At 46.4% G+C, this 14,563-nt stretch overlaps 1 protein-coding gene across 2 annotated transcripts in view; it reads left to right on the top strand.

The window, feature by feature from the left end:
* Positions 1 to 393: 393 nt before the first annotated feature.
* The window catches only part of LOC117461567 (nectin-2-like), an 88,149-nt gene continuing 73,979 nt past the window's right edge, over positions 394 to 14,563 (top strand). The window contains exon 1 of one of the 2 annotated variants that reach the window (XM_034103495.2): positions 394 to 847. In XM_034103495.2, coding sequence (XP_033959386.1) covers positions 760 to 847 — 88 coding nt within the window. In that variant the 5' untranslated portion in view covers positions 394 to 759. The remainder of the gene's footprint in view (positions 848 to 14,563) is intronic. The other variant, XM_034103496.2, reaches the window with a different exon arrangement.

Genomic DNA, 14,563 nt, shown 5'->3' with positions numbered 1-14,563 from the left:
TACCGTCACCTAAAAGGTAGAGGTATATATTTGTCTCAGTTTAGCAAATCCATATTCTAATTTTGTTTCAATAAGAACCAGTCAGGCCGGATTTTGATCAAATGTCGGCTACTTAAAGATAACAATGGATGCACGTAGCTGACCAGGAGCTTGTAAATATCCCCATATAGAGCTATAAAGATATCCCTGGATATGAATAACGCTTTTGCACAATGTCCATGTCTGGCAGAAATCACAGTGAAACCTGCGGTGCAAATGTAGGTGATACATCTATGTTGTGTTTTCTAAGGGGGGAAATGCTTAGGGGTTCAACAAGTTGCTCCCAGACCCCCCTCCTCCCTGCTGTTGCTGGTCCAAATTGGTTTTGGGGCAGAGGGCTGTGACGCCTCCGATGACATCACACAGTCACTCACCCAGTCGGACTGTCGCGCGCTCCCAGGAACTAGTTGTTGGAGTAGACTGAGCGCAGGAGCACTTCATTACACGCAGAGCACCAGCTGTGAGGGGATATTCACCTGCTGCTGCCGCTGCCGGGAACAATTCAGCAGGATTTTTCATTTATTTCAACACACTCCGCCTTAAAGGCGCAGCTAACGACCCCTCTGCCGGACTCTCGCTCTGTCCTGAAGACAAACAAGTTTATTCCGCCTTGAATTGGTGCGCTTTTACGCAGAAACTGTCGCGCGTCTGAAGGTTTCGACTGTACGCTTATCCCGAAGAGACTGCCTGGTTTTCAAAAGCAGGGGACCGTAAAGCACCATGGCGAGACATGACGCCCGAAACTGGCATGACTGCTCCAAAATGATCGGACTGCTCTGCCTGGTGGCGTCGATAGTTCTTCAACACGGTAAGACATGATACAAACTTAATAGTGTCCAGCTGGTTGTGGGCAGCTCTCTGTCTTCTATTTCTTTCTCAGAGCTTTAATAATGTAAGAGTAAGAGCCTGACTAACACACCTGTCAGAGGTGACAGGAGCTGAAATCCAGCAGGTGATTTCCTAACTCGCTGTAGGGGCGAGGTGTTTGGCTCTTAAACCCCTAAAATATAACACTTTTTATAACAGTGTCGTCCAATTATACTTAAAGATGTTTCGTCTGTTCTTTTCTCTTTTATTATTTCCGTGTTTTCGTTCCTAAATCAGCCCTTTGAAGCAAGTTTCGGTCGATGACTCAACGCCATGTTTAGTTTTCTAAGGTGTGGCTCTGTGTAGCAAGGTGTTTTTCCCAGGTGCCTTCTGGCCTCGATATTACAGTCTTTTACCTCGTTTTAACCGAGCCAGTCTGTCCTTGGCACTATTTCGCCTGAAGCCACTCTTATCCACGTCCCCCTTCTTCCTTTCTTCCCACTGTCCGCACTTCAGCTTCTATTAGTTACACTTCACTTGTGCAACATCGGGATGAAACCGCTGCTAATGTACACAGAGAGGCGAGCGGGACAACAACATGAAACTCAATCTCTGATGAGAACTGTTTATTTATGGTATACTTGTTACTTCTGCACACTTTGTATTCACTGAACCACTCCCTCCCTTTATTGGAAATGTGTTGCTATTACTTTAAACAAGGCAACAGGCCACCCTGGCATATTCATTATTCAGCTCTTTTCCAGTCCACTTGAGCCCAGGTAGCCTACAGGTGAGCAGGCCCATAAACAATAGAAAACATGTCTGGCATGCAGGTAATCCATTAACATATGAATGTGTGTGGCATGAAACCAGTTCAACATTTCCTTTGCTTCCTCGCTGGCCCAGCTATTTGTTTTGTGCAGTAATTAGGGCAAGAATGTAGGACTAGATCTAGATCTGTGGCACGGCTACATTATACATGTTCAGAAGTGTACACTAATGTATTTGATCGTGATGTTGTTTTAATTAAGACTCTTCTGACTTATTCATGACATGGACCTTTTTGGTCCAATTTGACTGAACATGAAGTGCTCTTAGGGGAGGGGGAAAGTGAGGTAAACAAAAGAGTTTACATATTTATAAGCGAGGAAAAGCACAAGGCTTAGCCACTACATTGCTTTTAGTTTTTCTTTCATTTAAGTCGTGTTTTCCAGAGTCGACCTTTGACCCCCTTTTGGGTAACAGTGAAGCAACTGGGGGCCTGGAACTCTTCACTTGTCTATTTAGCATTTTGCATTCCCCTCTACCTCCCAAGCTGCACTGTACCCACGTACCTCCATCTTCTACCGTCGGAGAAGTTAATTTAATTCTCTGCAAAGTTGGCCTTTTGCTGCAATGTAAAACATTCAATATTAAGGTTGATGGGTTTTAATCCAGGAAGGCTTCTGTAGTTGCATATACACCACACTTAATATAAACTGGCAGGTGGGGGTCTAGTTTAAGCTCCCAAAATTACACTATGATAGTAGACTCCCACCCCCCCTGAGTCAAAGTTGTGAGGGCCCATGGATGTGGGTCAGAAAGGCTTGGCCCATTACCATGGAGATGGTTTTATTGGAAGAAGGGAGGGCTTATGTGAGGGGGAGTTCATGATGGGGGGTATGAGGCTATGGCATTGTGTTTATGGCTGAGTAAGCTGCGTGTTTGGAGGTGGGGGGGGGGGGGGCGTCTGCCTGAGAAACTTTTGAGCCTGCGGGTCAGAGCCGGGGGAGGAGGCTGCTTCTCTCTCTGCTCACACGTAAACCAATGTTTGCCTGATACCTGCCGCTCAGCTGACTCAGATGCAAAGCTTCTCCTGGTGGCGGCTCCCCTCAGGTTTCCAGGAAGCAGGTGGCGGCGGTGCGTGGCTCGGTTTCAGGACAACTAAACGGCCAGCGTCTAATTAAGACAACCGACGCCCCACCTCCCCTCTTTCCCACCCGCCACCCGAAAAACTCCTTCATTCCCGCCATCCCTCGCTCCCTCCCTCCCCCACCCCGTCGAGGTCAAACAGGGAGGCCTTGTTCTCGTCTCTTCTTTATTTCATCTACGTTTCATTCTCTCCTGTCCACTGCTTTTGTTTGAGTGACGGTACGCGTTGGGTTATTCAAATGAAGGCCATGCTGTTTGTGACATCAGCAACATGCAGACGGACAGGAACATAGACCACATGTGACCTCACCCTGGCTGTTGGAGTTATTGTCAGCCAAAGCAATACCAGCCCCCCTGAAACGGTGTTGTTTTAAAAAATATATTCCCATAAATATCTGGTAATTTCCCAGCGTTTCAACACCACCCGCTCTCCCACATACAAAGTCAATCAAGTGTTGTTTCTTTTGGCAGTCCCTCTTGTGCAACAGCTCAAAGTATTTACTCCTTCTATTGGAGAGATTGTGAACAGTGAAGTCCTGCCAAGCCTGAGACCATTCATCATTACAACACACACAGAGAGAGAGAGAGAGAGAGAGAGCACCACACTTTGTCCATTAAGGGGAATTTGATTAATGGTTAATGAGAAGAGTTTGTTATTCCCCCTCCCTCATAATAAAAGACGGAAAAAGCAAGTCCTTAGTATCTCATTAGTCCCAGCGGAGCGAGGGGCTTCGGTCTTGGTTTGCTTTTTGTGTTAATGGCTGTGTCCGTTAGGCCCGACCTTTATGTAAATGAGCTGTCCTCGCCCCTTTGCACCGGCCCTGTAAATGTCAGAAGGATTTTGAAAAGGTCAGGTGTGTGTCAAATAAGTCTTGTTCTTGCCGTGGAATTTGCTATCACACACACACACACACACACACACCCACACACACCCACACACACCCCACATTTGGCCTTTTACCAAATGAACCTAATGATTCAGAGAGTTTTCTATTATTACTTGTTATTTCACGAGAATGGGAAAAAAGTGATTTCAGTTTAGTGGCAATATTTAATGGCTGCCTCGAAATGGAGTACCTCTTATCTAACATCAACTAAGAGAGGGAAGGAAAGCTTTTTAATAGACGTATTGAAAACATTTTAGCGGCAGGCACTTTCAATATTTAGAAAACCCTTTTTCTAAATGGAAGCGTTATTTAAATAATGTTGATCCTCGGCATCTTAACAGGGTTTTAGATATACATAAAGATGTTTTGATAAATGGCGTTCAGTAGAATGGCTTTTGCTCTGCAGATTTTTCATCAGCAATGAACAGAAACACAAAGGATCCTTTGGGTTTATTGTTGACTTGGCAACTATTATTAGACAGGAAGGACGGATCTGAAGACGAAAGGGAGGTCGATGAGCGCGAGTCACTGCTTCTTGTTTCATTTGAGACCACAAACACAATTGAGTAAACACACACACACACACAGCTGGTGATGAATAAGGGCAGGATCTGCAGGCTGCGCTGTAAGTAAAATGACATTCCAATAACAGGGAGAAACCGTCACATCTCACGGTGACAGTGCTCGTGTGCGTTAGTGTTTCCTGGAGGAAATGGTGTGTATCATCCTCGTCTGCAAACCCGTTATCTTCCGCAGACATCAGATCTGAGCACATCCTTTGTATCTCTCCCCGCTTATTCAACTGACGGTCTTTAAGGACGCTTTCCCTCCAACTTGTCGGTAATGATAGTGGCTTTCCTCCAAAGAGAGCAAATCAGAGGCTCTGAGACGGCTCCATGTCCGTCCTTTCAACCCCGTGTTCCCGAGCCCCCCCACAGGGATGTTGTGTTTGCCCCCCTGGGTTGCCAGACTGCTGGAGTCGACTCCATCTGATCCGAAATGAGCAAAAGTCCTCGTCTTGGAAGGAGTGCCAAATGTCATTAGTGTGAAACACAAAGGATGTGTTTGGCAGAGGTTTTGGGTTCAGCTATAGCCACCCTCACACGCTGACATGAGTACAGTGAGACCAATGTACTCCAACCACCCACCATAGTTTCTCATACTGGCGAGTTTTAACACTGCCAGCCCCTTATCTCACTTCATTGCTCCGTCACACACACACTTTTCTGCGCCATTAGTCGAGATACCTTCTGCATTTCCTTATGTCCAACAAACCCCGGATGGAATTTCGGGAGATGCCGGTCAAACACATTCCAGGTCAGCCGATGTGGAGAATGAGCGGCGAGTCTATTTCGAGATGCATCGAGAGGCAGCCAGACTCTTTAAAACAAAATCCCCTTAATTAACCAGCCTTGGGAGACGGGCGGCCCCGTGACCCCCGCTGGAGGAGCAGGGGGTTGGCGACGTCGACATTTTCAGATTTCACACCTTGACGGAGGATTCCAGAAACGGTGTGAGGGAGTGAACCGCGGAGGCCGGGAATTATCAGCTCATTTGTAATTTAGTCGTAGCTCCCCTCCTTTTCCTCTCTTGGAGCATGAGCCACACATTTAACATCCATTGTCGGCAGGAAAAGGACTGCATGCACTAACCTTTCTCTTTGTATTATAGCTACCTGACCTGCAGCCTCTCGCTGTCATCTTTCCTCCCACTTCTTCCATCTGTGTCACATTCTTTTATTTCATAAATCCTCCCACTAGCGGACTCAGCAGATCCCTGTGCAACGTAGCACTGAAGGGCCCTTGACTGTGTCCTCCTGAGCACGTCCCCACACACACACACACACACACACACACACACACACACACACACCCCCTAGTGCACACGCGGCTCATTAGCAGTCACCTTAATGTGTCTAAATGTAGTGTGCGAGGTGGAAGGTGGTTTGCGTTATTGATCCGGTATTGAACGGCGGGTGATGCAGTGCCCTTATGTGATATTGAAAACATTTAGGTCTCGCTCTGCCGGCGTGACGGCACCATGAAACATCTCTCTCCCCCCCCCCCCCCCTCTGCTAATCCCTCCCTGCCCCCAGTTTGTGAAATGTCGAGCCAATTCCACTGTTACTACTACTTTATTTTTTCCAACGCATTTTGCTGCTTTAACAACATGTTTGGCCAGTGACATTACATCTGCTCACTTCTGCTATTCTACACACACACACACACACACACACACACACACACACACACACACACACACACACACACACACACACACACACACACACACACACACACACCACACACACACACACACACACACACACACACACACACACACACACACACACACACACACACACACACACACACACACACACACACACACACACACACACACACACACACACACACACACACACACACACACACACACACACACACACACACACACACACACACACACACACGTGCGCTGCATCTTCGTCACATCTGACTTTGACAAGGTCATGTCGAATTCACACTTATCATAGGCAGTGGACAGGCTGGCTACAGGTGGAGGAAATTGAATTCAGCGTGCCGGGGTCTTGTCAGGTCGCAGGGTGCAGGATGCAGAGTCATACACCCCACAAACCTCATGCTCACACTCTGCTTTCCATTCAGCCCGCTTCCCTCTAAATCCAAGCGGACCTATTTGAGGAACGGGATCAAATTACACGCTGTAATATAAAGAACATTTTGTATTCTCCATAGATATCATCTCGGAAGTATGAGATAACAAAAACGGAATACGCCATAGCCGAGAAAAAGCAGGTTTAGTTCTCATGAAGAGAAGAGTATTCTTGTGTTTCACAATCCAGCCGTGTTTTTGAGATCCAACAACCCAATCTCACGACTGATACCGACGCTATCTCTCGGTTCACTTGTTGGCTCTGAAAATGTGCCGCCATGGTATGCCGATAAACAAGCAAAACATTGGTCTCCCGAGCCTTGAAACAGCGAGAGCATTCAAATCCTCCCCTGAAGCCAACGGCGCATTAAGGTGAGACAGAGCAGCAGGTTTATTCAGTCGTCAGGCCTGTGTTTTGTCAACAGGGCTTTGTTTGGCGTGGCTCCTCGGGGAGGGCAGGTCCTCCTTTAGGTAAGGCCATTCGTCTCGTGTGTGTGTGTTCAACTGATTGCCTGCTTTCTAATCGTCCACTTTCTCCCCTCCGTCACTCTGCCTCCCCCCCACTGTCACGTTTTAACTCCTCCATCTTGATTCACCCCGTCGCCGTCTCACCCTGTTTACGTCTTCGCCTAATGCTCCAAACGGCTCCATCTGCTCGCTAACCTGCCGTCCCCTTACTGTAGCCCTCGTCCTGTGCTTTGTTCTCCGTTTGCAGTCATCAATCCCTCCTTTCTGTAATTGGAATGTCTGTTGCTTTCCTACCCTCTTACACTCCCCCCTTAATCTCTCTGCCTCTCTTCTCCCCCCTCTGGTGGCTTTCTTCCTCTCCTCGGTGCAATTCCCCAGTTGTCTCCTCCACCTATATCAGCCCCAGAGTTTCTCTCAAGCCCATCTAAACTGCCTCTACTACTTTCCCCTCTCCTACTCTCATTTTGTCTCCCTGTCTCTCGCTCCACTTTTACCTCCTCGCCCTCACACATTTGTATTTCACGCGTCTCCCCTCCTGCCTCCCCTAACGAGGTCTTGTTTCTTTTTTCTTCTCCACATCAATCACCCTCCCTCTCTCCTACGGTTTCCCCTCCTTCCCTTGTAATGGCCGAGCACGCCTCCTCCCTCTCCTCGCCCTAGTGGACATTTATTTTGAAGGTTAAGTTGCTGTGACACCTTCGCAGTGTTTCGCCCCCTTCCCCCGATGGTCTCACTCGACCAAGGCTGCGGGTAACGCCAGTCGCCACCAGCGCCTCCTGACACAGTGCCTTTACGTCGCGCACACGTTCTCGGGGCGGGTTTGACGGCTGAATCACTCGCTTACTGTACAGAGGGCGGGGAAGGAGAAGTGACGGCGCAAAGTCGAGCAAGCGGGTGGGCGAACCATGTGAGGTGAGGCGGGGGGGATGGAAACAGATGCAGGGTTTTATGTAATTTCTGCAGCGCTAACGTGCGGGATCAGGCTGACGGTGGCTCCCCCCCCGCCCCGCGGGCGCTGACAGGCCAGTGATGCAGCTTGACTCATCGAACAGGGACTTCACACTGGAGTTTGAATGGGGCTTACATTGGAAGAGTTACTTCCCTCTGTACAATGTACCACAGCAGAAAACTGGCTTTGGTGTGACTCGGTCTGAGAAGTACTCTTTGAGAAAAGGTCTTTCTACGAACCTACGCCAAGTCATCTGTCAAGGGCTGCAACAAACGGTTTCATCTCACGATCGATCTGTTGATTAGTTTTTAATAGATTAGTTGTTTGGTCGGAGTGGGAAAACGGTCTATTAGTGTTTCTAAAGCCCGAGGTAAAGTATCGGTTTGTCCACAAGCCAAAGACATTTAGTTTCCAGCCATCGAGGAGTAAAGAAACCAGAAAGTATGAAACAATAGATTTTAAAATGTGTTATCAGAATCGTTAAACGTTTGTAGTTAAAACAACAATGTCTCTTTGAAGCTTAACCGTCTTTTTTGTGAGTCGATAAACGAAACGAGGAATAAGAAACGATTTGAATAACCGATATATCTTTGCAGTTTCCTAACACGTGCTTGTTCCTGGTCCTGTAATGCTGTTGCTTTCCGTTTCCCTGGCTTGATTCATTTTAAACGGTCCGACATATTTGTTTATTGGCCTGTTGACGACACAACAAGCATCACCATGGCTACGATGAATCACACTTTAACACATGTGTTAACCGTATAACACACATTTGCACAGGACTGATTCTGCAGCAGCCTTCGGAGGTTGTGTTCAGTCCATCAGCTGTCAGACTCACTGATGCACAGAGACTCCATTGTTCCCAGCTCGAACTTAGAGACCCTCCTCCTCCCTCCCCTCAGGCTGTCCCCCCCCCCCTAATCCAGGTGAGACGAGGCCATTGATAAGGCCACGTATTGTCCCCCCCCCCGCACCACACCTGTATCAATGGGCAGGCCGGCCCTAGAGGGAAAGTGGCTTTGTAACCAGAGATGATTGGGTAGTTTCTGTTGAAATGGAGGCTGATGGAGAGGCTTTTTGTGCTCTGTGGATTGCCACTGTGGTGCCTTTCTTCAGCAGATTGTCTCGGTCCACTCGTCCTCCTCCAAAGGGCGAGACAGTATGTGTGTGTTCAAATATTCTGCAGCTCCTAAGCATGGTTTCGCTGCTCATGCTTCGTACACCTGCTTGTTATTTGGCTTTCTGTCGTGGCCTCTGTAGGAAGAGCTAGGAGGGAGGGGATAAGAGCTGCAGTATCTTCTCTGCTGACTAGCACTTGTCACCGAGGCCCCTCTGGGTGTGTGCTCGCTGGGAGCCCTCTCCTGAACCCACCTCCCCTTAAAAGAAAGCGCTTTCTAAAATGAAACGCTTTCACCGCTTTCTGCTGTCCTTTCCTCTCTTCCCACTTCTCTTTTCTCGCAACAAGCTCGCGGCGGATTTGTGCACCAGTGATTCATGAATGTATCCGTGGCACGGCACAGTCGTGTGTGTGTGTGTGTGTGTGTGTGTGTGTGTGTGTGTGTGTGTGTGTGTGTGTGTGTGTGTGTGTGTGTGTGTGTGTGTGTGTGTGTGTGAGTGTGTGTGTGTGTGTGTGTGTGTGTGTGTGTGTGTGTGTGTGTGTGTGTGTGTGTGTGTGTGTGTGTGTGTGTGTGTGTGTGTGTGTGTGTGTGTGTGTGTGTGTGTGTGTGTGTGTGTGTGTGTGTGTGTGTGTGTGTGTGTGTGTGTGTGTGTGGTCTGAGCGTGTGGTCTGAGCGTGTGGTCTGAGCGTGTGGTCTGAGCGACAGAAAAAGGCTGCATAGGGGGAAAGGTAGAGAGGGAGAGAGGACATGTGTTGTGATGCCAGCCGTGATTAGAGCGGTAGCACTCGCCATTTAAATAGACACAGCCCCGGGAAGAGGGGGGGGTGTGGGGGGGGGGCTTGGTGAGGAAGTGGATGTGGTTCCTTGTGTAAACTAACACAAGTGCTCTGGTTTTAAATAGAAGTCCCTGAGGCTCCACCTCCCAACATTCCCTTGTTCACTTGTTTGTCCCGCTTTCTCCCTCCTCTCGCTCGTTTACTTCCGAGACGGAATGACTTTTTCTGGCCCAGATTATTGATGTCCTCATCCCGTCTCCCTCCATCCATCCTCCTCCTCTTCTGCATTCCTTCACGTGACTCCTTCTCACGTGGCCCGTGCCAGACAGTTCCCTTCCCCTCGTTCAATTTATCTCCCCTCTTCATTCCTTCCAGATGACTCTCTCTCTCTCCCCTCTCCCCCTTCATCACCTCGGCCCATTGTGAGCTCGCTTCCTTCCTCTCTCCCCCCATCCTCCGCATCATCCAACTGTTCAATCTCCCCCCCTCTTACGTCACTCTTCCTTTTCCTCTCTGAACCTGGTTCGACCCCCTTGTCTCAGGTTTGAGTGTCCTACTTTGATTCCCTCTGCCTCCTTCCCTCTTCTCCTCTCCCTGGTGTTTATTTACATAGAAAGGGATGAAGGTAGGGGCTGTCAGGATGGATTGATGGATGGCGAGAGGCCATGGGTGAGGGGATCTGGGCGTTTGATGGACGCCCCTGTCAGTCAGGATACTACTTAAAGTATTGGCTCGTTCGTTATTGTATAAAGGTGTGGAAGACTGCCGGCTTTATTAGCATTCCTCTCTGGTGTCCTTTCTGTACCCGTAGATCAGAATCAGAAGTGCTTTATTAGTCCCACAGCGGGGACATACAGGGTTGCAGCAAAAGTGGCATAGCAGGGAACTGGCAATCATTTAAAAAGAAAAGATGGCACACATTAGTCATAACATAAAGACAAATCAGTACGCAACCATGGATAGAAAATGAGTAGCAGCAATTAAAACAAAACACTAAGTGACATAAATAACATTAACTTTATAAAAATGAAATGTAGGGACATTTATCCAAATGTTACATAAACGTGACTATTGCACATTACAATCGCAAGTGTTTATATTACAGGTTTAAGTATTGTGTTGGGGTCTACCAGGGGCCTGTACTACGAAGCCGGTTCAACCTAACCTGGATATGTTTGAGTTAGCCGGTTGGCCTAATCCAAAACATACGCGCTCTCGCTAAACGGTACTACGACGCGGGTTATCAAGTGCAGCGCGTCATACTTCCTGAATGAAAAGTGAACTTTAATACTAGTCAAATAGGAAGAAGTTAAACTTTAAACATCCATGATTTAAACACTTGATCAGGATCAAAGCCACAGAGCTGCACCTGCACGGTGAACACAGCTGGGAACAGAACACGTGTTTGAATGCGTACATTAACAGGTTTATGATATCACTGCCCCGTCTAAAACACGATCTGACTTTCATTACATTTGTCTCGAGTGTTTCGTCAACTTAATGTGTTGCTTAAAATAATACTTCTGCATACAGTACATGACACTGTGAGTGTTGCACGGCCAGATACGGCTCAGCTGACTCAGATCAGGAGATATATGATACATTATGAAGTGATATGCCGCGGACTGTACTTAATGTACTCTGATCCGGTTACTTATGTTGTGGCCGATATGTAAGTAAGCTTTCTTAACGCTAATGTTATAATAGTCAGATTGCTCTGAAGATGGAGGTGATATTCTATTAATGTTCACGTTCACACAGTCGGTGATTTTGCCGGCCGTCTTTCCTGCAACGGCAGCTTTTCCGTATTTCCTTTCTCCTGTAATATGACTTGATCGCTTTAAACTCCGCACACTGAGCTCTGATTGGTCAGCAGGCGGTGCTTTCACTGAGTTGAGCTCTTAGCCTGCAATCTAACCTGGTCTGGGGCAGGTTAGCCGCTCAGCATAAGTTACCATGGAGATCTAGCCTGCTAAAAAGAGAACCAGCTTCGTAGCACCGGAAACCCCGAGTTTTCCCTGAAGTTAGCTGCTAAGCGAAAACCCTGCTTCGTAGTACACCCCCCAGGGGCCGTGTTGGTTTTACAGCCTGACAATAAAATCTAACATCATCTCCATAGTAACGTGGCTTTAAAGATCCAAAGGAGCGAAAATGAAAGCGTTGTTTAGACTGGTATCAACATTTGGTTACAAAGAACCTCTCCACTGACAGTGTGCCGCGACGCACGTCTGCCCTTTTTGAAAAAAAGGCTCGTCCCTTTTTAGATGACATAATTATGCAGTGTCAACGTGTGACAAGCTGAGCGTCGCTACATTGGAAGAATTAATATGCACAGCGTAGGAGGGAGCCTGTCCATGATCTACTAATGCTTAGCCACTCACTCCTCTCCGCCCTTTGGGGAAGCCATCACATTTTGGAGCAAGTTATCTCTGAAGTCATCACGGCTAATGCTCCTCTGGCTTCTTTTTCCGCCCAGTCGTACGTTTTAAAGGACTTGTATTATCTCCGTCTGTATTGCATGCATTTGTCAAGTATAATGAATGCACTTGAGTTTCAACTTGGTCATTTGATAATCATTCTAGGGTTAATTGGCCAGAAGGGAATGTGATATTATCCATGATAGTATAGTAATGCCTGTCTGATTACATACTGAATGCATGATTCAATAATATACTGTAAGCAGGACAGGTTTTAATGTGGCACTTCAGATCCAATCTAAATACACATTATTAAAACAAATGTTATTGTCATATTAAATGAACTGTTATTTGAGAGACTTTCCCATACTTATCACCATAACACAAACTTGGATGTGAAAGAAATACAGAAATAAAGAAATACACTCCAGTGCAAGATTAAACCAAACTTTCAGATTTTTAGATTTTTCTGGTGGGAGTAAAGTTTGACTGTATCAATAGTTCTAGTGCAGACAGCAGCTGCCCACACTATCATAACGCTGATCACAGGTCAGCTGGAGATGTTACAGAACGTGCGGGCGGAGATACTGCAGCAGCTCTCTGCCCGAGGAGATCAACTGTCACAAGAAGCTGAGTTTTCACCATGGTTATCTCATCTTGAGCCGATAAACACGTTTAAAAATGGTTTGTTAATCTTAAGCAAAGCAGTGGCATTAAGCAGTTTTTTCTTACTCTAGTTTTGCCAAAGCCGCATTAGAGATGTGACAACATCAGCCAAGCAGCTGTATATCAGTGTCCGTATGGAGGGGGTCTGTCTGCAGCCAGAAGGAGTTTATTCATGGCAGGAAAGCCACACATTTCAAGATTCTAGGAGACTTATTGTCACTACAATGATACACACGCACACAAGAAGACGCACACAATTGAATACAATGTTTCTTAAAGAAAACATTTGTAATGAAAGATAATGATAACAATATTAATGTAATATAGTTCCAGTTTCTTAGTTCTCAACAATCGCTACTTTTTTCTGTGTCTTATGACACTACACTGAATGAATTTATATGTGGACTTGTAGATTTAGTACACGACAAGCAATTTGAAGACATCATGTGGGGCTTTAGAAAATTACAACACTCTTCACAATTATTTTTTTTACTTCACAGATCCAACAATGAATGGAATAATGATGATTAATAGGAAATAGGATTGTCTTTCTGCCCTAGAAAAATGTAATTGCTTACCTGCTGAATAAGGCTTGATATTTCAAAAAATGACAAAACCAATAACTTTGATTTAATATATATTTCATATTTTACTAGTGCAAGAACTATGTTCAGTTTCACTTAGAGTTTCAGTCTGTCGATGAAAGTCCCCTGAAAAACCAAGAGCTTACAACACAGGGCGTGAGCGGCTCTCTGAGAAGTGGATTTACTTGATTTAAGATTTTAATAGACTGCTGTATGTACCACTACCCGCTGAATGGGTTGTAGCTGCTGCAGTTATTGGACCAATAACACATGGCATCAAACAATGGGTGATTGCTGTGATTGGCTGTTGTAAAAACCATACATCCTTGTGTTTATAGATCAGGGTACAAAGAGGATTGTATGCAGGTTAGGGCTGCTCAATTAATCGTATTTTAATCGCGATTACGATTATGGCTTGCAACAATTACGAAAACAATTTTTTTAATTAAACTTAAAGTTCAGGGTAATCAACTGTTAAAAACATACTGTTCACTTTTTTTTCCTCTAATAAATGGATGTTTTCAAAGTCAATGAATAATCGCAATTACAATTATTGACCCAAATAATCTAGATTATGGTTTTTGCCATAATCGAGCAGCCCTAATGCAGGTAACAATTGCCTCGAGAAGTATTGATTATTTTTTGTCCTGAGATATTCCAGTCGAGTGCCGTAACCCAGCCCAAACAATAACACAGAGTCTCATTACTGTATCAGGGTTACACAAGAATGACAGGGCCACAGGCACTGAAAAGTAAATATCTGTGTTGATTGTTGAATCAAGGCTGCTTTCAGGGATTTCTGACAAACTGGAGGCATGGGCCAGCACCTGACAGTTGACACAGCCTCTTGTGCTTTGTCTGCAGTGGCAGAAGCAGCGAAAGGAAACCGCAGAGATCATGTGAATTGCATGCAGTAGGATGAGCAAAAGGAAGAGGCGAGTGCAGGCCTCTGCTGCTGGAGGTAAATGTATGTTGGCAGCAGCTTAAGGGAGGAAAAGAGTGAGCGCTGGAGGAGAGAGAAGCCTGTTACTGAACCATCAGGGCTGGTAATGAGACACAGGTGCAGCCGGGGAACCACAACCCCATCGGAGAGGCTGGAAAGTAGTCTAACACACTGTAGAGGCACAAGAAGGAGACTCAACGCAACATTTCACTTTGACAGAACATTATTACTTATTAGCATCCGCACCCCCATAGGAGTTCTCGAACAATCACCCGAAAACAATGGGCACCCTGGGGACGCGCCATTACTCTGGGCGCCGGGGCTT

This window comes from Pseudochaenichthys georgianus, chromosome 16 (assembly GCF_902827115.2).
Source record: "Pseudochaenichthys georgianus chromosome 16, fPseGeo1.2, whole genome shotgun sequence".
NCBI lineage: Eukaryota > Metazoa > Chordata > Actinopteri > Perciformes > Channichthyidae > Pseudochaenichthys > Pseudochaenichthys georgianus.
The sequence above is the reverse complement of the archived record's forward strand: the minus strand, read 5'-3'. Positions and strand labels throughout refer to the sequence as shown.